Raw genomic sequence first — 23,167 nt, 5'->3', positions numbered from 1 at the left:
GGTAAATGTGTTCCCCAACTGTGTTTTAGTGTAATGGACTGATCTATAGATTAAACTTGTTCTACATAATAACAACAGTTAAATACATCACCAGCATCACTGTAGTGTTTTATAATTACACACACTGTAATATACATGTGGGGAACCATATTCCCCAGGTCTCCAGGTAAATGTGTTCCCCCCTGTGTTGTTAGTGTAATGGACTGATCTATAGATTAAACTTGTTCTACATAATAACAACAGTTAAATACATCACCAGCATCACTGTAGTGTTTTATAATTACACACACTGTAATATACATGTGGGGAACCATATTCTCCAGGTCTCCAGGTAAATGTGTTCCCCCCTGTGTTGTTAGTGTAATGGACTGATCTATAGATTAAACTTGTTCTACATAATAACAACAGTTAAATACATCACCAGCATCACTGTAGTGTTTTATAATTACACACACTGTAATATACATGTGGGGAACCATATTCCCCAGGTAAATGTGTTCCCCAACTGTGTTTTAGTGTAATGGACTGATCTATAGATTAAACTTGTTCTACATAATAACAACAGTTAAATACATCACCAGCATCACTGTAGAGTTTTATAATTACACACACAGTAATATACATGTGGGGAACCATATTCCCCAGGTCTCCAGGTAAATGTGTTCCCCCCTGTGTTGTTAGTGTAATGGACTGATCTATAGGTTAAACTTGTTCTACATACTGTTTGTTAATTTTAAAATCACATGGATGCAGTTTGTGAAGTTTAAATGAACAAGAGATCACCATGAATGAAACTATTCTTGAAAGTAAATGGTAGTGCAGCTGAGATGAATAACCTTAAACTAGTGTGTGAATAAGAGCATGTCCTGTATTAGGATTTATTTACAAATAAATCTGACACGTTAATTCTAGTTGATTGACAGCAAGGCTGAAGACAGCAGTGTGAAAACCTCTGACTTGCGGTGGAGCAATAAAACCTCTGACAGTAGTTCATTCAATACTTTAAAGTATGTATTTAATCACAAACTACCTAACATACAACATGAAATGTGAAAAGAACATACCGCTATAAACACATATTCCAAATAAACCGACGCTCAACGAAGCGACTGAAAAAAACGTCATGATTTTTGCACATGCGCGTTAAAGGGGAAACAGGGGGAACTGAATTCTCCGTAACACCGGAAGTTGATCTGCCAGTATACGAGAACCCGGAAGACAGTCGTGCATAGCACATATGCATATGCACCTAGCTGCTAATTCGCTAATCACCAGGAAACTACAACAACAAAAAGACTCTTTTGGGGAAAAGGGTTTTGGTACGACTTAACACAATGAACATCTATTTTTGTTACAGCATCCGCGGGGAAAGGCAGGACGTGGAGATTTATCAGAAAATTGAGAAGAAACTGCAGACCTATGGCAAAGTTTTAACCGAGCACGTAAACGGCGCTGATAAAGGTATATACAGCACAGCCAGTGTAAGACCACAGTATTCCGTGCATCTGACTGATTCCGAACTAATTTAACCACTACACACCAGTATGATGAAGCAACAGCTGGACTCATTGTCTCAATCATAGGGATAGTGTCTTATCTGCATTTTAAACCAATATGTCTGAACATTGGGAGAAGAAAGAACGTCTGGTATAGTTATTATACAGAAATCTGTCTGTTGGCTGATCTGGTTATTTGATTTAATGATGTATAATGTGACTATACTTCTTAAGAGAAACACCTCCATTCCACAAAACATGATGCTGGTACTTTCACTGTGGGTTCACTATGATGTTCTTGTGATCCTACAAGCAACCCTGCCTCCAATCTTGACCAAGTTGAAATGCCAAAAAGTTTTTATTATGAACCACTGTTCTGATCTAAATTCTGTGTGCACATTTTAGGTGATTGGTGCACAGGTATTTGCATTTTGTTCACAGCCTATCTGTTTGCTGTTGCTTTCATGTCAGATTTAAACTTTTCCAAAGTAACTGAATAATCAGATGAAAGATGTGCTTGTGAAATGGGAAGCAGGATATACTGACTCTTTAATACAGTGCCTAAGCTCCACTGTAAAGACACTAGTGAGTGAACACTCTACAAACCAGTAACATGCTCTATGAACTATTTGCACATTATATCCATGCTGCATCATTTACATTTACTGCATTTAGCAGACATTTCAATCCAAAGCAACTTATACTCGTGAACTACTACAATGCATGCACCTGAGGTTTAAGGGCCTCGCTCAGGTGCCCAACAGTGGCAACTTGGTATGCTGGGGCTTGAACCAGTGACCCTCTGATTACTTTAGTACCCTAACCAGCTACCACAGCACATATAGCAGAGGCGAGATGCTGCTTCAGCCAGCAAGCTAGAAAGGGCTGTGTCTCAAACCCTGGTGGTTTTCTTAAATAAGTTTGCTCAAAGTATGGAAACTGAGATTTACTTCACTGCTAAAATGTAAATAAAACATCAGTGTTACAATATTTGATAAAAATAGTGGAAAAAAATAAATTTTATATATACAGTGTATCACAAAAGTGAGTACACCCCTCACATTTCTGCAAATATTTCATGATATCTTTTCATGGGACAACACTATAGACATGAAACTTGGATATAACTTAGAGTAGTCAGTGTACAACTTGTATAGCAGTGTAGATTTACTGTCTTCTGAAAATAACTCAACACACAGTTATTGATCCCCAGTTAACTGCCATGAGGCCCAGTTTTCGAAGGGAGGGGATCATGCTCTGTTTCAGAATGTCACAGTACATGTTGGAATTCATGTTTCCCTCAATGAACTGCAGCTCCCCAGTGCCAGCAACACTCATGCAGCCCAAGACCATGATGCTACCACCACCATGCTTGACTGTAGGCAAGATACAGTTGTCTTGGTACTTCTCACCAGGGCGCCGCCACACATGCTGGACACCATCTGAGCCAAACAAGTTTATCTTGGTCTCGTCAGACCACAGGGCATTCCAGTAATCCATGTTCTTGGACTGCTTGTCTTCAGCAAACTGTTTGCGGGCTTTCCATGCAGACCGAGTTGATGCAGATGCAGTGTGCGGCGTATGGTCTGAGCACTGACAGGCTGACCTCCTACGTCTTCAACCTCTGCAGCAATGCTGGCAGCACTCATGTGTCTATTTTTTAAAGCCAACCTCTGGATATGACACCGAACACGTGGACTCAACTTCTTTGGTCGACCCTGGCGAAGCCTGTTCCGAGTGGAACCTGTCCTGGAAAACCGCTGTATGACCTTGGCCACCATGCTGTAGCTCAGTTTCAGGGTGTTAGCAATCTTCTTATAGCCCAGGCCATCTTTGTGGAGAGCAACAATTCTATTTCTCACATCCTCAGAGAGTTCTTTGCCATGAGGTGCCATGTTGAATATCCAGTGGCCAGTATGAGAGAATTGTACCCAAAACACCAAATTTAACAGCCCTGCTCCCCATTTACACCTGGGACCTTGACACATGACACCAGGGAGGGACAACGACACATTTGGGCACAATTTGGACAAGTTCACTGTGGGGTGTACTCACTTATGTTGCCAGCTATTTAGACATTAATGGCTGTGTGTTGAGTTATTTTCAGAAGACAGTAAATCTACACTGCTATACAAGCTGTACACTGACTACTCTAAGTTATATCCAAGTTTTATGTCTATAGTGTTGTCCCATGAAAAGATATAATGAAATATTTGCAGAAATGTGAGGGGTGTACTCACTTTTGTGATACACTGTATATATATATACATATACAGTACATATACATACATACACACACACATACTGTACAGTCATGTGAAAAAGTTAGGACACCCCATGAGAACCTTTGTTTTTTTTGAACATATTTAAACATATAGACATTTGAGCTTCACTTGAACAGTACTGAGGGATGGAGCTTATATAACTAAACAAATGAAACTTAAAAAAATTACTTTTAAACACAAGCTGTAAAATGTAATAAACAAAAATGGAAATTTTTTGTGAGGAAAAAGTTAGGACACCCTATGCCCTAATATCTAGTATTTCCCCCTTTGGCTGAAATAACCTCAATTATACATTTCCTATAACCATCTACCAGTCTCTGACATCGACTGGGAGAAAGTTTTTCCCACTCCTCCATGCAGAATTTCTTCAGCTGTGTGAGGTTTGAGGGGTTTCTTGCATGCACAGCCCGTTCCAAATCACCCTTGAACCTTTGACCTGGCCATTCCAGAGCTCTCCATTTCCTTCTTTTGAGCTATTCCTTGGTGGATTTACTGGAATGTTTTGGGTCGTTGTCATGTTGCATGGTCCACCTCTGCTTCAGCTTCAGTTTTTGGACAGGTGGTCTTACATTTTCCTCAAGCACCCTCTGATACAGTGAAGAATTCATTGTTGATTCTATAATGGAGAGCTTGCCAGGCCCTGCTGCTGCAAAGCAGCCCCAAACCATGACATTTCCACCTCTATGCTTCACAGTTGGTATGAGGTTCTTGTGCTCAACTGCTGTTTTCGTTTGCGCCAAACATGTCTTCTGTTACTGTGCCCAGATAATTCAACTTTGGATTCATCTGTCCAAAGCACATTGTTCCAGAAGTCCTGGTCTTTGTCTAGGTGTTCTCTGGTAAACTTTAGTCTTGCCCTGATGTTTTTTTTTGACAGCAAGGGTTTCCTCCTTGCTCACCTCCCATGAAAATCAAATGTGTGCAGTCTCTTTCTGATGGTAGATGCATGTACCTTGCTATCAACTGTGGCAAGAGCTAGCTGTAGGTCCCATGATGAAACTCGAATGTCCTCTAACGATGGTCTAATCATTGCAGCTGATGTGATGCACCGAATTCTAATTTTAGACATTTTAAGTAGTAATAAATATGGGGGTGTCCTAACTTTTTCCCCACAATAAATTTCTATTTTTGTTCATTATATTTTACAACTTGTGTTTAAAAGTAATTTTTAACATTTTATTTGTTTAGTTATATAAGCTCCATCTGTCAGTACTGTTCAAATGAAGCTTAAATGTCTATATGTTTAAATATGTTCAAAAAGACAAAGGTTTTCATGGGGTGTCCTAACTTTTTTACCTGACTGTATATATGTATGTATATATACAGTATATACAGTGTATCACAAAAGTGAGTACACCCCCTCACATTTCTGCAAATATTTCATTATATCTTTTCATGGGACAACACTATAGACATAAAACTTGGATATAACTTAGAGTAGTCAGTGTACAGCTTGTATAGCAGTGTAGATTTACTGTCTTCTGAAAATAACTCAACACACAGCCATTAATGTCTAAATAGCTGGCAACATAAGTGAGTACACCCCACAGTGAACATGTCCAAATTGTGCCCAAATGTGTCGTTGTCCCTCCCTGGTGTCATGTGTCAAGGTCCCAGGTGTAAATGGGGAGCAGGGCTGTTAAATTTGGTGTTTTGGGTACAATTCTCTCATACTGGCCACTGGATATTCAACATGGCACCTCATGGCAAAGAACTCTCTGAGGATGTGAGAAATAGAATTGTTGCTCTCCACAAAGATGGCCTGGGCTATAAGAAGATTGCTAACACCCTGAAACTGAGCTACAGCATGGTGGCCAAGGTCATACAGCGGTTTTCCAGGACAGGTTCCACTCGGAACAGGCCTCGCCAGGGTCGACCAAAGAAGTTGAGTCCACGTGTTCGGCGTCATATCCAGAGGTTGGCTTTAAAAAATAGACACATGAGTGCTGCCAGCATTGCTGCAGAGGTTGAAGACGTGGGAGGTCAGCCTGTCAGTGCTCAGACCATACGCCGCACACTGCATCAACTCGGTCTGCATGGTCGTCATCCCAGAAGGAAGCTGACGCACAAGAAAGCCCGCAAACAGTTTGCTGAAAACAAGCAGTCCAAGAACATGGATTACTGGAATGCCCTGTGGTCTGACGAGACCAAGATAAACTTGTTTGGCTCAGATGGTGTCCAGCATGTGTGGCGGCACCCTGGTGAGAAGTACCAAGACAACTGTATCTTGCCTACAGTCAAGCATGGTGGTGGTAGCATCATGGTCTTGGGCTGCATGAGTGTTGCTGGCACTGGGGAGCTGCAGTTCATTGAGGGAAACATGAATTCCAACATGTACTGTGACATTCTGAAACAGAGCATGATCCCCTCACTTCGAAAACTGGGCCTCATGGCAGTTTTCCAACAGGATAACGACCCCAAACACAACCTCCAAGATGACAACTGCCTTGCTGAGGAAGCTGAAGGTAAAGGTGATGGACTAAACCCAATTGAGCACCTGTGGCGCATCCTCAAGTGGAAGGTGGAGGAGTTCAAGGTGTCTAACATCCACCAGCTCCGTGATGTCATCATGGAGGAGTGGAAGAGGATTCCAGTAGCAACCTGTGCAGCTCTGGTGAATTCCATGCCCAGGAGGGTTAAGGCAGTGCTGGATAATAATGGTGGTCACACAAAATATTGACACTTTGGGCACAATTTGGACATGTTCACTGTGGGGTGTACTCACTTATGTTGCCAGCCATTTAGACATTAATGGCTGTGTGTTGAGTTATTTTCAGAAGACAGTAAATCTACACTGCTATACAAGCTGTACACTGACTACTCTAAGTTATATCCAAGTTTTATTTCTATAGTGTTGTCCCATTAAAAGATATAATAAAATATTTGCAGAAATGTGAGGGGTGTACTCACTTTTGTGATACACTATATATATACAGTATATACAGTATATATACATATATATATGCACACAAAGCTGCACAGGAAGTTTTGCTTACCTGCAAGTCTTATTTTTGTCCTGTAGCAGGTGAGAATGCAGAAGGAGATAGGGCCGTTGATCAGGATATGGAGTTAATGCTTCAGGCTAATGGTGAGAGCAGTATTTACTATAAAGTTTATATTCTGTAGTAATTGTTTAAATTTATAATGTATAGTTTCATTTCATCTTCATCAACCATTTTATCCTGGTCGGGGTCACAGTGGGACCGGTTTTAACAGGAAATATCAGCCAGGATTAACATTGACAGGGCACCAATCCTTCAAAGTGTTTTGGCCACACAAGTCCCCATCACCTTGTGAAAGCCCAAAATTAGGAGTGGTCTTTGGTTAAAACACTACTGAGCTATAGAAAGCGGCATCAGCACCGATGCTTTATGAATTGGGTCTGCTGATGTGGTATAAAGAACACCAACATTGAATTCTTAAGTAAAGTTGAAACAGGTGAGTCTAGATTTGGCATAGGGGTAAATAATGCTTTCAGACCTAATGCATAGTGCTGAGTGTAAAGTTTGGTGTAAGCAGAGTAATAATTTTTGGCTGTTTTTTATGGTTTAAGTTAGACCTCTTGGTCAGAGTAAAGAAAAGGTTTGATGTAAATGTACACAAGGACATTTTAGAAAGTTGTTCTTCTGACACTGTGGTCTATTCCTGTTTCAGCGTGACTGTACTCCTTAGTGCAAATTGAGGTCCATAAATACTGTTGTGTGAATTTACTGTGTAAGAATTTGTCTGGCATGCATGTGATTTCTGATGGCTGTTACTTAAGGCTAACAAAAAAATAAGAGGTTTCTCGTCAAATGACCTTCTTTATTGTAATCACTTCTAATATACCTTAACATGTTTCTGAACAGCTGATATTTTACTGCATGTGTAGCAGCCTTATTTAAAACCAGCACATGTGTGAACCACATAATCTATCATGAACTCATCATAGTTTATTTGCTATTTATGTGTCTGGAGCAAATATGTTTTTTTTTTTTTTTTTTGGCCTGTTCTGATCGTCATAATGCTCATAGTTTTAAATGTGAAGTTCTGGTATTGAGAACCCATTCAGGTTAGTGCAATCAGTCATGAACTGCACAGTGTTAGTTGAGATTTATTTTGGATTAAAATGCTTTGGCTAATTTCAGGAATAGCAACTGTAGTGAAAGACTGGGGAATAAATGTTAAACTGACTATTTTAATCCATTTTTTTTATTTGAATGGGAGATGATCTTTGTAATTAATGTTATTTTGTGATTCCTCTAATCTAAATATTTTTTGGTTACTTTTTCAGTTGTTGTTGCTGAGGTGACTCACCCATCTTTTTCTGTAGGATATACATTTGGTCAGGCCTTGGCATTAAAAAAGAGGGTTCTCTGCCTTTTCCGACCCTCATCAGGGAAAGGTATCTCTTTCATTCTTTTACCCCAGTTAGACTTGGCCAATCTACTAGTGATGTCACAATACACTTGTTTGTAAAATTTTATTCATTATATATTACTGAGTTCATAATTCAACATTATCACGAAGGAATTAAAATGTAGAACAAAGACTTTATTTTTGAAATGTAAACAATGCAAAACAGTATTTTCGTCTGTAAACAAAAACTAAACAGATTACACAGGTGGTGATATTTATTTTTGTTTTTCTTCTAGTAAACGTTTAAGCTATTTACCATTCACTAAAATGTGGTTAGGTGTTTGTGAGGTTATGAGCAGTATGCTAAAACAGAATTACTCTCTGATAAGGCTGGACCTTAACTATGTTAAAAAATAAGTACAATTTATGCTACGGCCTGTGTTTTGTATTTTTTGCATGGTTAGTAAATTATGGCAGTAATGAAAATAACAGTGTATAGATAATTATTGTTAAGCAATTTACAACAGATAATGTTTGATTTTAATTCTTTTAATTAGCTTTAATCTTAAATAAATAAACAAAGGGCCACTCAGGTGGTGCAGCAGTAAAAACACATGCTGGAACCAGAGCTGGGATCTCGGAATACATCGTATCGAATCTCAGCTCTGCCTGCCGGCTAAGGCTGAGCGGCCACATGAACAACGATTGGCCTGTTGTTCAGATATGGGCGGGACTAAGCCGGATGGGGTCTTTCTCCCATGACTGGTGCGACCTCTGCTGGCTGATTGATGGCACCTGCACAGAGATGAGAAAAGAGTGCTCTCAGGGTGTGTCCCTCCATACACAACGCTGAGCTGGACTGCGAGTGTAGGTGATAAGATGCATACGACATGCTGCCCACGTGTCGGAGGGGGCGTGGGTTAGCTTCGTTCTCCTCAATCAGAGCATGGATCGGCGGAGAGGAAGCATGATGCAATCGGCCAATTGAATGCGCTAAAAGGGAGAAAAAGGGGAGAAAATGCATAAAGAAAATATACAGGGGTTGGACAAAATAACTGAAACACCTGGTTTTAGACCACAATAATTTATTAGTATGGTGTAGGGCCTCCTTTTGCGGCCAATACAGTGTCAATTCGTCTTGGAAATGACATATACAAGTCCTGCACAGTGGTCAGAGGGATTTTAAGCCATTCTTCTTGCAGGATAGTGGCCAGGTCACTACGTGATGCTGGTGGAGGAAAACGTTTCCTGACTCGCTTCTCCAAAACACCCCAAAGTGGCTCAATAATATTTAGATCTGGTGACTGTGCAGGCCATGGGAGATGTTCAACTTCACTTTCATGTTCATCAAACCAATCTTTCACCAGTCTTGCTGTGTGTATTGGTGCATTGTCATCCTGATACACGGCACCGCCATTGGATGCACATGGTCCTCCAGAATGGTTCGGTAGTCCTTGGCAGTGACGTGCCCATCTAGCACAAGTATTGGGCCAAGTGAATGCCATGATATGGCAGCCCAAACCATCACTGATCCACCCCCATGCTTCACTCTGGGCATGCAACAGTCTGGGTGGTACGCTTCTTTGGGGCTTCTCCACACCGTAACTCTCCCGGATGTGGGGAAAACAGTAAAGGTGGACTCATCAGAGAACAATACATGTTTCACATTGTCCACAGCCCAAGATTTGCGCTCCTTGCACCATTGAAACCGACGTTTGGCATCGGCACGAGTGACCAAAGGTTTGGCTATAGCAGCCCGGCCGTGTATATTGACCCTGTGGAGCTCCCGACGGACAGTTCTGGTGGAAACAGGAGAGTTGAGGTGCACATTTAATTCTGCCGTGATTTGGGCAGCCGTAGTTTTATGTTTTTTGGATACAATCCGGGTTAGCACCCGAACATCCCTTTCAGACAGCTTCCTCTTGCGTCCACAGTTAATCCTGTTGGATGTGGTTTGTCCTTCTTGGTGGTATGCTGACATTACCCTGGATACCGTGGCTCTTGATACATCACAAAGACTTGCTGTCTTGGTCACAGATGCGCCAGCAAGACGTGCACCAACAATTTGTCCTCTTTTGAACTCTGGTATGTCACCCATAATGTTGTGTGCATTGCAAGATTTTGAGCAAAACTGTGCTCTTACCCTGCTAATTGAACCTTCACACTCTGCTCTTACTGGTGCAATGTGCAATTAATGAAGATTGGCCACCAGACTGGTCCAATTTAGCCATGAAACCTCCCACACTAAAATGACAGGTGTTTCAGTTATTTTGTCCAACCCCTGTATATAAAATAAATAAACAAAGCACTGTGTAAATTCAACCGATTTCATTGCTGCAAACACACAGCAGTTTGTTAATAAATCAAAGCTACAAAATTGTAACACCTAAAATAATAAAGGCAAGACTTTCAATTGCAGGAAAATAGTTTGACCTAAGAAAAGTACAGTAGCCAAATTCTGTTCCAGGGTATATATCATTTTAAATTATTATACTTTTTTTTGTAGAAAAAAGTTGGATTTTTCTGTTCTGATTAAATATTATTCTCTGTGCTTTCTAGTGTTGTCTGCTGGGATTGAAAGAGCAGATTCATCTCTCGTCCAAGTACAAAATTATGTAGAGGAAGAAATTGAAGGTGTCCTGGAAAAATATTTTGATGAACTTAACAAAAAATAATGTGAACTGTTATTATTTACTTATAGTGTAAATATTATTTTCATTATACAGGTCTTTTATGTAACACATTTTTGATATCTATTACTGTTATAGGCTAACATTTTGATCATTTGTGGTTAAGAACTGATAGTGAGTTATGATCTAAACAGCAGTCCATGTGCATGCAAGTTTGTGGTTTGAACACAATAAGCCAGTTTTGTTTCTTGTCTTTTTATGTGTCTTAAAATAACGCCTTAGAGATGTGAAAGACCAATAAAATCATTAAAGTTTAGTTGAAGTTGCTACAGGCAATGACATTTTTTTTACATTACTGGTACGTATGAGCCTTTAGGAATGAGTGTCTGAGTGTGTTTGCCCTGTGATGGACTGGCAACCTGTTCAGGGTGTTTCTTACCTATCTTAGTAAATTATACCCACCGCGACCCTCAATCGGATAAAGCGGTGTTAAAACAGACAATGAATGAATGAAAAATTAGATTGGAACTGAGTGAATTACTTCTTCACAGCACTTTCAGCAGACAGGAACCAGTTGAATTGTACTTCTTACTTGATCTCTGTCTTAACTTGGTCTTACTATTATTTAAACTTGACCTCCTGTTGAATTTATATTACTGTATTCTCGGCCATTCTTAGGCATACTGACTCATTTTTGGCCATTCGTGGTATTACACTGTCATGGTATTGCAGTGTAGCCCAACACACACATACACTATATGGACAAAAGTATTGGGGCACCCCTTCTAATTATTAAATTAATATTTTTCAGTCACTGCAATTGCTAACAGGTGTTTAGCAAGGAAATTATATTCTTTAAACGTTGCTGCAACAGTTTATAAAAAGCCCTTTCATGTTCCAGCATGACTGTGCCTCAGTTTACAAAGCAATGTCTATAAAGTCATGAAGAAAATCTTGGTTTAAAGAAACCTCAGTGAAATGCACAGATAAATATATATACACCCTGTCTGTGTACATGATCCCTGTTCAGAGTCAGTGCTTGCCCTGTGCTTAATGCTTAATTCATATTAAATGACATTTGTCTATAAATGTTTGTTTGTTTGTTTATTAGGATTTTAACGTCATGTTTTACACTTTGGTTACATTCATGACGGTAGTTACTCGTTACACAAGGTTCATCAGTTCACAAGTTTATATTGAACACAGTCATGGCAATTTAGTGTCTCCAATTCACCTCACTTACATGTCTCTGGACTGTGGAAGGAAACCAGAGCTTCCGGAGGAAACCCACGCAGACACGAGGAGAACACGCAAACTCCACACAGAAAGGACCCAGACCGCCCCACCTGGGGATCGAACCCAGGACCTTCTTGCTGTGAGGCGACAGTGCTACCCACTTAGCCACCGTGCCATCCATCTATAAGTAAAGAAAATAAAACAAACTTCTATTTTCTCTTAAAGTGGGTGCTTGCAAAGATTAAACCAGGTGCACGGTATGCAAATTTAATGAAGAATTCATCTTAGAACTTACCGACATCTCTTAGTGTCCATTACAATAAAACTCTACATAAATTGTGTTAATGGAAGGACATTGCACATCAACACAAAGTGGAAGCATCAATAGGATGCTTTGCTTTTTTGGGGTCTGCAGTTATTAATCACTAAGTGAATACATTTAAAATTGTATGGAGGATTTTTTAGTATATTTAGAAAGTATATTAAGGTAGGAGGGTGGCTTGGTGGCATAGGTGGTAGCTCTGTCACCTCACAGCAAAAAGGACTAGGTTCGACTCCTTGGCCAGGTGGCCAGCTTTCTTTCTGTGTGAAGTTTGCATGTTGTCACTGTGCCCACATGGATTTCCTCAGGGTGCTTCAGTTTCCTTTCACAAGTCCAAAGACATGAAGACAGGTTTATAAGAGGTACTAAAAATTGCCCTAATTGTAAGTCTGTGTGAAAATGTGTGTGTCCAGGTTCATAAGCAGCTTTGTGTTAACAGTTTGGGAAAGGCTCTTTTTCTGTTTTAGCATGATAGTGTCTGGAGAAACAAAGCACAGTCCATACAGACAAACTACAAGGTCAACCACACCTCCAACCAACAAGGTCTGGTAAATAGACATAAAAAGACATTTTGAATGAAATTGTCCAAAGCATTTACAGACTATCAGCCAGGCATGTTGTTATTCTCTCTCTCTCTCTCTCTCTCTCTCTCTCTCTCTCTTCGTGTGTACTGTATTGTCAAAACCCATTCCACTTGGTGGCGGCAATGTACGAGTACAATTCGTTTGCCAACCGCCAAAAATAATAAAAAAAGACGAAGAATAAGAATTGAGCTTGTATTCATTTGTAGTTTATTAGAGTTAGGTCTTATAAACCTGTTACAGTTTTGTAAAACAGCAATTAAGCAAACGTACGTGTTTGGAAGGTGATTTTAGCCGTTTACTTAGCCGGCTGCGTCACGAAGCTGAGGAACTAAGCTTGATTTTCAGAGACACCAACATACACGTGTGTTTCTAAAGGCTCAGAGCTATGAATATCTATTTTTGTGGCAGTATCCGCGGAGGAAGGCAGGATGTGATGATTTATCAGAGAATTGTGAAGAAACTGCAAACTTATGGCAAAGTTTTAACCGAGCACGTAAGCAACAGGGGTCTCACTGAGGAAGGTACATGCAGCTAACGTCAGCTCACAGTGTTCCGTACAATTGTTTGCTTTTGCACAATGAAGCAGTAGTCTCAATCACCAGTGTAAAGACATACAGCTGCAGTTAAATCCCAGCTTTGTTCAGTTTTGGGCAGTTAAATATAAAACAAATCAGGCTGGTAGTGGTGGCAGTGCAACAGTGTGGAGGTAAATGTTTTCTATGCACACTTTGGGACCCCAGTACCATTCCACCAGCATTTGAATGTCAGAGCATGTTCTGACCACCTGCATGCTTTTATAGTATTTGTACCCATCAACCTGTCATGCCAAAAAATACAAGCAATCTTAAACTGGTTCCATGAGCAGGAAGGGGGTACCTGATAGTGAAGTATACTACTATTACTACTACTACTATATTTTTTTATATGCTGCATACTAGAATTGGTGTTTGAAAATGATTTGCTTTTTATGAACAAAATACAGTTACAATCAGAGAATAATAACCTTTCTTGTAATGAATCTGTTTCTGCCTCAGGTGAGGATGCAGTGCTGGATGGGGATAAGGCTATCCATGATCGGGATATGAAGTGGATGTTTCAGGCTAATGGTAGGGATTTTTTCCTATACTGTTTGTTTTCGGTAGTTGTTTTCTTATTAATTATGCGATGCGGTCAGAATTTATTTGTGGAATGGAAGGTTAAATGTATTTTAACATACTTAACTATTCAGCATCTGTTTCAGCCACAAACAGTGCATATTAGGGATGTAACGATACACTCTACCCTCGATGCGATGCGATTCACGATACTGGGTTCATGCTATGATTTTTTCCCGATTTTTTAAAACAAAATGAAATTAAAGACAAATTATATATAATATAAGTTTCCTTTTATTATTTATCTTAGAAAATTAAATACAATCTTTTATTTATCAAAATAATGAATGCCCTTTTATTTCTGAGGTAGGTACAAACTGTGCAAAACAATGCTGCACATTTCCCTTTTTGTGTAAAAAAAAAAAAAAAAAAACTTAAATGAAATTTTAAAACAAATCCCACATTATATAAATAAATGAATAATACAAATAAAAAAAGTATCCTCATATAAATAAATTTGGCTTGAAAACTCAGAACCTGGCAACTCTGTGTAGTGACGTCAACCAGGCGAGGTGAACAGTGCCAATGCCCTCTGCTGTTTAAAGTGAATATCGTTTCATTGTACATGTCAACCGATTTGAATCGTGCCACGTTGATTTTTGAATTGATTTGATTTTTAACTGTCTTGTAGTGCATCGTTACATCCCTAGTGCATATACAGTAAGTGTCTATAAGCAAAAGAAATGCATGTACTCTACAGGCAAGTATGAGCAGAATGGGTTAAGCTCTCGACTGTCTCTGGATTTGTTTAGTTTTTTTTATTTTTAGGATTTTAACATCATGTACACTTTGTTTACATTCATGACAGGACAGTTAGTTAAAGCTTACAAATGATTCATCAGTTCAAGTGCTATGTCAAACATAATTGCAGGCAATTTTGTATCACCAATACAGCTTACATGTCTTTGGACTGTGGGAGAAAACTGGAGCCCCCAGAGGAAACCCATGTGGACACACAAAGAACCTGCAAAACCTTTTTCCCCAGACAGTGCACTTTGGTCTTTAGGACCTTTATTGCTGTGCATCACCCCTCAAACAGCTGTGCCTCCATGACACCTGTCCCATTTAGCACATCTGAGTAATTACTTGTACTGCAGACTTTGAGACTGTGTGTGGTTTGTCATGGCTGTCCACATACTTTTGTTCATGTAGTGTACGTATTCAACCTTTGCAAAGATCCTTGAACACACATTGCTATGCAGTGGTCAGTCAGATGAGCATGTCATGAACTGCACAGTATTAGTATAGATTTGTATTGGGCTAAAACACCTGCTATAAAGATCTTTGTAAATTTTAGGAATATCTTTCCTGTGTTCATAATTAAAGAAATAGACCATTTTAATAAACCATTTTAGTGGGAGATGATTTTTGTAATCAGTGTTATTTTGTGATTCCATTAATCCTAATCTTTTTTTGTTTACTTTTCCAGTCATTGTTGCTGAGGTGACCCAGCCATCTTTAGGTGTAGGATATGAACTTGGTCAGGCCATTGCATTAAAAAAGAGGGTTCTCTGCCTTTTTCGACCCTCATCAGGGAAAGGTATTTCTAATACTTTCTAAAATTATGCCATCAAACTGAGAAATGAGAATCCAGCAAGTTTTGAGCCTAGCCTAAGCTTATGACTACTCCTAATCCTGTGCTAACTTAGATAGCCTAATTATTAAACCTGATATGCCTAATGCCCCTAATGTTGCACATTTTTGCCTGTCAATTCCTAGTGTGATGTCACATTGTGTTGTTTTTGTGCTGTTTAGTGCTGTCGGCCATGATACGGGGGGCAGATGATGGGTCAGAGAGCTCCCTCTTCCAGGTACAGGATTATGTAGAAAAAGAAGTTGAAAGTATCCTGGAGAATTATTTTGACAAACTGAACAAAAAATAATGTGCACTATAATTAATGACTTATAGTGTAATTTCATTATCCAGCTCTGTTTGAAGAGAGTTCAAAGGCACTTACACATTTACTGTGTTATGTTTTAAACCCCTTTCCCCCCCAAAAAAGTTGGGACGTTGTGTAAAATGCAATCAGTATGAAAACATTTAGAATTTGATGTCTACAAAAGTTGGGACAGAGGCAAAATAAGAGCAAAAAGTTTATAGAGTACGCAAGTTACATTATTCCACAAAAAGCAGATGAATTGATAACAGGGAATCATGATTGGGTAAAAAAAGGAACATCCACCAATGGATCAGTCTGTGCAAGCAATCATGGGTCATGGCTCACCACTCTGTACCACCTACTGTTCTTAATATTGTGTAAAGGGAATCTAAAGAGAGCGCAAAGCAGGAAACCACTATGAAATGTGACCTTTGAGCTTGCATGATAAACCGTCATGCTACTGTGATAAATATATCCATAAAATATAGGTTTGGGAGTACTTAGAAAACCATTGTCACTGAAAACAGTTTGATGTTGCATAAGCAATCTGAAGCGCCGTTACACAAAAAGAAAGCCGGGCATCAATTCTATGCATAAACGGCTCCAAGTTCTCCAGGCTTGACTGGCCTGCCTGCAGTCTACAGTAGATCTGTCTCCTGTTAAAAATGTACTAGGGATCTTCAAATACAGGTATCTTCTGCCATTTTATATTTACATTGGAAATGGTGAGAGCGGTAGGAGGAGTAATTGGTCGTGTCTGACAGAGAGAGCTTATAGTCCGGATTTAGCAGCATCTGATTTCCACCTTTTTGAACCCTCAAGAAGCTTCAAGGGGAAGAATTATTTCATGTGATGATGTGAAAGCAGCGGTGCATCAGTGGCTACGTGCTCAACGAAAAATTTTTTTACTGATGGCATTAAATAGGCATGACGCAAAGGAAGGTGACTATGTACAAAAGTGATGTATTTTGTTTTTGAAATTCTTAGTAAATAAAGTTAAAAAAAAAAGTGCGGAAACTTATTGAAGAACCCTTGTTTCATGCAGCATAAAGTGGATAATCAGACAATGGCGACCACAGACTGATAAGCAGCCGAATTCTCATATCAAGCAAGAGAGGACAAAAAATCCACTTGCAAAACTGCAACAATTGGTGTTCTCAGTTCCCAAACCATATGTTGCAGGCATCACATTCTAAATGTGTTTATATAAATACAAAGAAGTTGATTGGAAATCTTTTCTTCGTACTTTTATCAGTTAAATAAAGTGTCAAAAAAATAAATCACAAGTTCTTTTTTTCTACAAAACATCCTAACTTTTCTAGAAAAGGGGTTTGTACTTTGACATGTTTCTTTTTGTTAGACTATCACAAACGTTTTACGTTTTATTAATTAAAAAATGGTTGTTTTTACTGTAATTTTTTAAATCAATAAAGGCATTTGTGAAGTCAAGTAAGGTCTTGCTTGCAGTCCACATTTCAATTAATTTAAAAGGTGTTTATTTGGGTTGAGCTCAGTTGTGTCCACATGCATTAATCAGCCATAACATTAAAACCACCTCCTTGTTTCTACACTCACTGTATATTTAATCAGCTCCACTTACCATATAGAAGCACTTTGTAGTTCTACAATTACTGACTGTAGTCCATCTATTTCATGCTGTTCTTCAATGGTCAGGACTGCTGGTATGAGTGTATCAGACACAGCAGCGCTGCTGGAGTTTTTAAACACCTCACTCTCACTGCTGGACTGAGAATAGTCCACCAACCAAAAATATCCAGCCAATAGCACCCCATGGGCAGCGTCCTGTGACCACTGATGAAGGACTAGAAGATGACCAACTCAAACAGCAGCAATAGATGAGCGATCGTCTCTGACTTTACATCTACAAGGTGGACCAACTAGGTAGGAGTGTGATAGCATGGACAGTAAGTGGACACGGTATTTAAAAACTCCAGCAGCGCTGCTGTGTCTCATACCAGCACAACACACACTAACACACCACCACCATGTCAGTGTCACTGCAGTGCTGAGAATCATCCACCACCTAAATAATACCTGCTCTGTAGTGGTCCTGTTGGGGTCCTGACCATTGAAGAACAGGGTGAAAGCAGGCTAAAAAGTATGTAGAAAAATACAGTGGTGTTCAAAAAAATAGCAGTCCAACACCATTAACCTGATAAATCACTGTTTTTAGTAGAAATGCTATTTCTACATATCAAAAAATTTACTTGAAAGTGTAGTAATGACAACAAAACAAACCCAACAATTAGGACATGCATGCCGCTCATTCTGAGTAATCGAAGCATTGATTGAAAGTGGGTTGTTCAAAATAATAGCAGTGAGGAGTTCAATTGGTGAAGTCATTCATTCTGCAGATGAACGGGTGTCAATTTTGGCCCTTATTTAAGGTAGGAGGGGGGCAAATGTTGCTCAGGTTGGTCATAGCGCATTTCCTTCTGAAATACTGGGTAAAATGGGTTGTTCCAGACATTGTTCTGATGAACAGCGTACTTTGATTAAAAAGTTGATTGTACAGGAAAAAACATACAGAGAAGTGCAGCAAATTATAGGCTGCTCAGCTAAAATGATCTCAAATGCCTTGAAGTGACAACCAAAACCTGAAAGACGCAGAAGGAAGCGTGGAACTACTGTACGAAAGGATCGAAGAATAGCCAAAATGGCAAAGGCTCAGCCAATGATCACCACCAGAAAGATCAAGGAACATCTGAAGTTACCAGTAAGTACAGAAGATGATTAAATGAAGCCAATTTACCAGCAAGAACTCCTTGCAAAGTCCCGTTGTTAAGAAAAAGACGTGTCCTGAATGGGTTCAAATCTGCCAAAGAACACATTGACTGGTCCAAAGAGAAATGGCTCAACATTTTGTGGACTGGTGAAAGCAAAATTGTTCTTTTTGGGTCTAGTGGCTGTAGACAGTATGTCAGACGACCCCCGATCACTGAATTCAAGCCACAGTACACTGTGAAGGTAGTAAAGCACGGTGGTACAAAATTATGATATGGGATGTTTCTCATACCATGGTGTTACACCTATTTATCACATACGAGGGATCATGGATCAATTTAAATATATCAGAATACTTGAGGAGATCATGTTGCCCTATGTCGAAGAAGAAATGTCCTTAAAATGGGTGTTTCAATATGACAATGACCCAAACCATCCTGGTTACTGACAAACAAGACTGAGGTAATAGAGTGACCAGCCCAATCCCCTGACTTCAATCCCAGAGAGAACTTGTGGGCTGACGTCTGAAACACGTTTTTTTGAGGCAAAACCCAAAATTGCAGAAGAACTGTGGAATGTAGTCTAATCATCCTGGACTGGAATACCTGTTCAGAGGTGCCAGAAGTTGGTTGACTCCATGCAACACAGATCTCAGAAACAATTGTTATGCCACTAAATATTAGTTATTATTAGTTAAATATTAAAGTAAAGTGAACCCTCAAACATTTTTTTTAGTTTATAGATAGATGAGTTTTTAAAGAAAAATGCTGGCACTGCTATTTTTTTGAACAGCCTAATATTCATTTTTCTTAATTTTCTGTAAAGGATTAACACAAACTGGCTAAATTTTGTTAATGTTTTGAATTAGAATTGAAAGTGTAGTATTTTCAGTGCATTTGCATTTATGGAAATAAAAGTTATAATGATTTTGTGCTTTATTCACTTTTTTTAAACCACTGCTATTTTTTTGAACACTACTGTAGATGGACTACAGTGAGTAATTGTAGAACTACAAAGTGCTTCTATATTGTAAGTGGAGCTGATAAAATGGACAGTGAGTGTAGAAACAAGGTGGTTTTAATGATATGGCTGATCAGTGTACTTTACCCATACAGTGTATAACAAGGAACACAGAGGGGGATCTTGTGGCTCGTGGTGGTCCAACAGCTTTAAAAGCTTTATGTTTTAAATTGCCCCCATCTAATTTGACTAATGTTAACCATGCAGTTATTAGCCTGCGGTTATCACTGCTGCTGCATCTTTACTTACTGCAAGTGGCAGTTTTAGCTGTCTCTAGAAGCCTCTCGGTAATGGATTTGATTTTAGATGAGTATGAGCAGATGCTGAATGTGCAGTGGATGGAATATTCTGTGATGGATCTGTAAGTGCAGTAACAGGAAGCCTCCTCACTTTGGTCTGGGTAATGCAGTTCTATCAGCAGGAAGTGTTGGCTCCAGTTTCAGTTTGTTAGTGGACTTGCTCCTTATGCCCTGAACCAGTATATGGCATCAGGGTGGGACCTAGGCATGCTGCATTCTATGCAGTGATGTGATTAAATAAAATCTGGGTTGAGAAAATGCTAATGGTAAAAGAATGCCATACAAAAGAATAGCAGATGTGCTTCATTTGGTAAGAGCTGTTTTGTGAGATTTTGCATGCAGAGGTTAAAAAATAAAAAAATTAAAGTATATTTTAAAGACTTAAGTCAAATGTTTTGGGACTAAATAGCTGATGCACTAAGGTAACATTGAAATTGTTTACTACACTGTTTATTAAGTGGAATTGTTACTGCTAATTAGTATGATAGTGTGTTGTTTAGTGCTCTGTTTTTCTTTCTGATAAGATTAACCTGATGTCAGGTTTTTGTGATAGTTGTGTGAAAATCCTTTGCAGAGTGTGCCCAAGTTGTAAGTTTACAATGTGTGTAGGAGTACAAGCAGATTACACAAAATATGAAATAGTATATTCTTTAATATGTTGGTTTGCTGCAACCATGGGTGTGGCAAAAAAATAGAGCCTGGTCATTAAGGTAAAACTTTAGAATATGAAACACACAAGTGTTTAATTTATAGTTTGTGTGCATATCCTTTTAGTGATGCTCTGCAGTTATTAACATTAGCAGCCTAGTAGTGCTATTAATAAATCTTCCTGTCTTGTAATGTAGGTATTATCCATTTCTAATTAGTAACCACTGCTTTAAAAAGCTTTATATATAAGTAATGAAACAATTGTTAAACTCTGTGTTAGAATACTTAAACTATTTCTATACAATTGTAAGGGCTATGACGTCTTTTTGGTGGTTTCTGCACCTGTTTCTTTTCAGTAACTGAATGATTAAAACTATAAATATGCTGACAAAATACATACAGCAACTTCATACAGCAATTTCCATTATTTTATTGGTGATGTAGAAGGTTCTGCCATTGGTGGAATACCTTCTTATCATCCTTATTAGTATCTGTGTACCCAAATAGATAAGGCTGGTTGCACCCATTACACTAAGCCACAAACAATACTATAGAGCAAAAACAAGAGCACTCTTTGTAAACCTCAGAAAGCAAATCATAGATTTACACGAGCCAGGAATGTCAACTGGCGCCATGTCTAGACAACACCAGGTTTCAGGATCACCTGTACAAACAACTGTTTATAAGTACAAAAAACATGGATCAGTGGTCTCTTGCTAAAAAGAAAACCCAAACGTATACCTTGTATTAAAGGGATAATTGGCTAGATGTTCAAAACAACAACAACAAAAACGTCTACCACCAAGTTACAGGATCACAGATGTTTTGTGGTCACAAGTATAACAAGTATGTTTGCAGAAGGATAGGTATGCATTCAAACTTGCAAAACAATGCTCTGAATCTGTTTTGCTCTGGTGCCTTAGATGATGAAGACTTAAATGATGTTACTTCTTCCTTATGTTACTTAAATTACAAATGTATTTTAGATTAGTGTTGATAAAAACTCTGGAGACAAATATCTGATTGCAGTAAAACAGTTTTATATTAAAATGCTTTATTTATTGTAAATTCATAATGTGGTGCTCTATTATGACTTAAATAAAGACCATGTTACTGTTGCAGAAATTGCATTTACTTTAATGTACTTTAATGTACGTTAATGTATTTCCTACATTTATCACACAAGAAACTTATGACTTAGTTTATTATTTATTAACAGTTAACCAAGTATCAAAAGTACACAATACACCAATAAATTACATAAATAAGATTTACATTTTAAAATACTGTTAATCTTGTATTGTACAGCAGTGAACATACTGTATATTATTCAAGCTTTTCTGGGGTGTGTTTCATAGCACTGGTTCACACCACAGTAACAGTAATAACAACAAATATAACCACAAGCTGCAGTTCTTAAAATCCAAGCAAGCTACTAAAATGATATTAAAAATCTTGGGTAGAATAATGGAATGGTTCAATACAGATGATAAATTCAGTGTCAAAACAGAAGTAAATTTTAAAAATAGGGAATTTCTGATTTATGTCTGATGTCACATGACTGTGATTAATTTTGGTAACTCAAATTAGGGATTATATTGGTCTGCATAAGAGTTTAATAGGCTGAAATGTGTAGCTATTGCATTGGTCAAAATGAGGTAATATATCATTATTATCACCAATAATACAATGTGTTTAAGAAACTCACAAAGGGGACTGTAATACTCTTTAACAACACTAGATGGCAGTTTGCAGCAGTCATAAATATAAATGAGTGATATACACTGATCAGCCATAACATTAAAACCACCTCTTTGTTTCTACACTCACTGTCCATTTTATCAGCTCCACTTACCATATAGAAGCACTTTGTAGTTCGTCTGGTTATCTGCATGCTTTGTTAGCCCCCTTTCATGCTGTTCTTCAATGATCAGGACCACTACAGAGTAGGGATTGTTTGGGTGGTGGATCATTCTCAGCACTGCAGTGACACTGACATGGTGGTGGTGTGTTAGTGTGTGTTGTGCTGGTATGAGTGGATAAGACACAGCAATGCTGATGGAGTTTTTAAACACCTCACTGTCCCTGCTGGACTGAGAATAGTCCACCAACCAGAAATATCCAGCCAACAGCGCCCCGTGGGCAGTGTCCTGTGTCCACTGATGAAGGTCTAGAAGATGACCAACTCAAAACAGCAGCAATAGATAAGCGATCGTCTCTGACTTTACATTTACAAGGTGGACCAACTACCAGCACAACACACACTAACACACCACCACCATGTCATTGTCAATGCAGTGCTGAGAATGATCCACCACCTAAATAATACCTGCTCTGTAGTGGTCCTGTTGGGGTCCTGACCATTGAAGAACAGGGTGAAAGCAGGCTAAAAAGATATGTAGAGAAACAGATGGACTACAGTCAGTAATTGTACAACTACAAAGTTAGCTTCTATATGGTAAGTGGAGCTGATAAAATGGACATGTGAGAGAGTGTGTAGAACCAAGAAGGCGGTTTTAATGTTATGGCT

General features: G+C 38.8%; 2 protein-coding genes across 4 annotated transcripts; both read left to right on the top strand.

Annotated features, from left to right (window-relative positions):
* The first annotated feature begins 1,210 nt into the window (after positions 1–1,210).
* On the top strand, positions 1,211–11,838 carry LOC134314424 (5-hydroxymethyl-dUMP N-hydrolase-like). 3 transcript variants are annotated; one of them, XM_062995019.1, is made up of 4 exons: positions 1,211–1,461; positions 6,804–6,869; positions 8,094–8,165; positions 10,679–11,838. In XM_062995019.1, exons 1-4 carry the CDS (start codon positions 1,335–1,337, stop codon positions 10,792–10,794), a joined length of 381 nt encoding a protein of 126 aa, XP_062851089.1. In that variant the 5' UTR covers positions 1,211–1,334; the 3' UTR covers positions 10,795–11,838. The 3 variants fall into 3 exon arrangements, with proteins under 3 accessions (XP_062851089.1, XP_062851088.1, XP_062851090.1); XM_062995018.1 differs by having other exon boundaries at positions 8,055–8,165; XM_062995020.1 differs by lacking the exon at positions 6,804–6,869 and having other exon boundaries at positions 8,055–8,165.
* Positions 11,839–13,073: 1,235 nt separating this feature from the next.
* dnph1 (2'-deoxynucleoside 5'-phosphate N-hydrolase 1) lies at positions 13,074–17,354 on the top strand. The gene is made up of 4 exons (XM_062995017.1): positions 13,074–13,412; positions 13,926–13,997; positions 15,475–15,585; positions 15,801–17,354. The coding sequence occupies exons 1-4, from the start codon at positions 13,277–13,279 to the stop codon at positions 15,926–15,928; spliced, it is 447 nt and encodes a 148-aa protein (XP_062851087.1). The 5' UTR covers positions 13,074–13,276; the 3' UTR covers positions 15,929–17,354.
* Positions 17,355–23,167: the final 5,813 nt, after the last annotated feature.

The sequence above is a fragment of the Trichomycterus rosablanca genome, chromosome 5, assembly GCF_030014385.1.
Source record: "Trichomycterus rosablanca isolate fTriRos1 chromosome 5, fTriRos1.hap1, whole genome shotgun sequence".
Classification (NCBI taxonomy): Eukaryota; Metazoa; Chordata; class Actinopteri; order Siluriformes; family Trichomycteridae; genus Trichomycterus; species Trichomycterus rosablanca.
This window is presented reverse-complemented; position numbering and strand designations above follow the sequence as displayed.

What these genes read in the sequence shown, in the direction of transcription:
- LOC134314424 (XM_062995018.1), top strand. Translation starts at nt 1,335, where the DNA reads ATGAACATCTATTTTTGTTACAGCATCCGCGGGGAAAGGCAGGACGTG. An exon ending in GTTAATGCTTCAGGCTAATG is followed by an intron (nt 6,870 to 8,054) that starts GTGAGAGCAGTA and finishes TTACTTTTTCAG; the next exon opens with TTGTTGTTGCTGAGGTGACT. An exon ending in CCGACCCTCATCAGGGAAAG is followed by an intron (nt 8,166 to 10,678) that starts GTATCTCTTTCA and finishes TGTGCTTTCTAG; the next exon opens with TGTTGTCTGCTGGGATTGAA.
- dnph1 (XM_062995017.1), top strand. Translation starts at nt 13,277, where the DNA reads ATGAATATCTATTTTTGTGGCAGTATCCGCGGAGGAAGGCAGGATGTG. An exon ending in GTGGATGTTTCAGGCTAATG is followed by an intron (nt 13,998 to 15,474) that starts GTAGGGATTTTT and finishes TTACTTTTCCAG; the next exon opens with TCATTGTTGCTGAGGTGACC. An exon ending in TCGACCCTCATCAGGGAAAG is followed by an intron (nt 15,586 to 15,800) that starts GTATTTCTAATA and finishes TGTGCTGTTTAG; the next exon opens with TGCTGTCGGCCATGATACGG.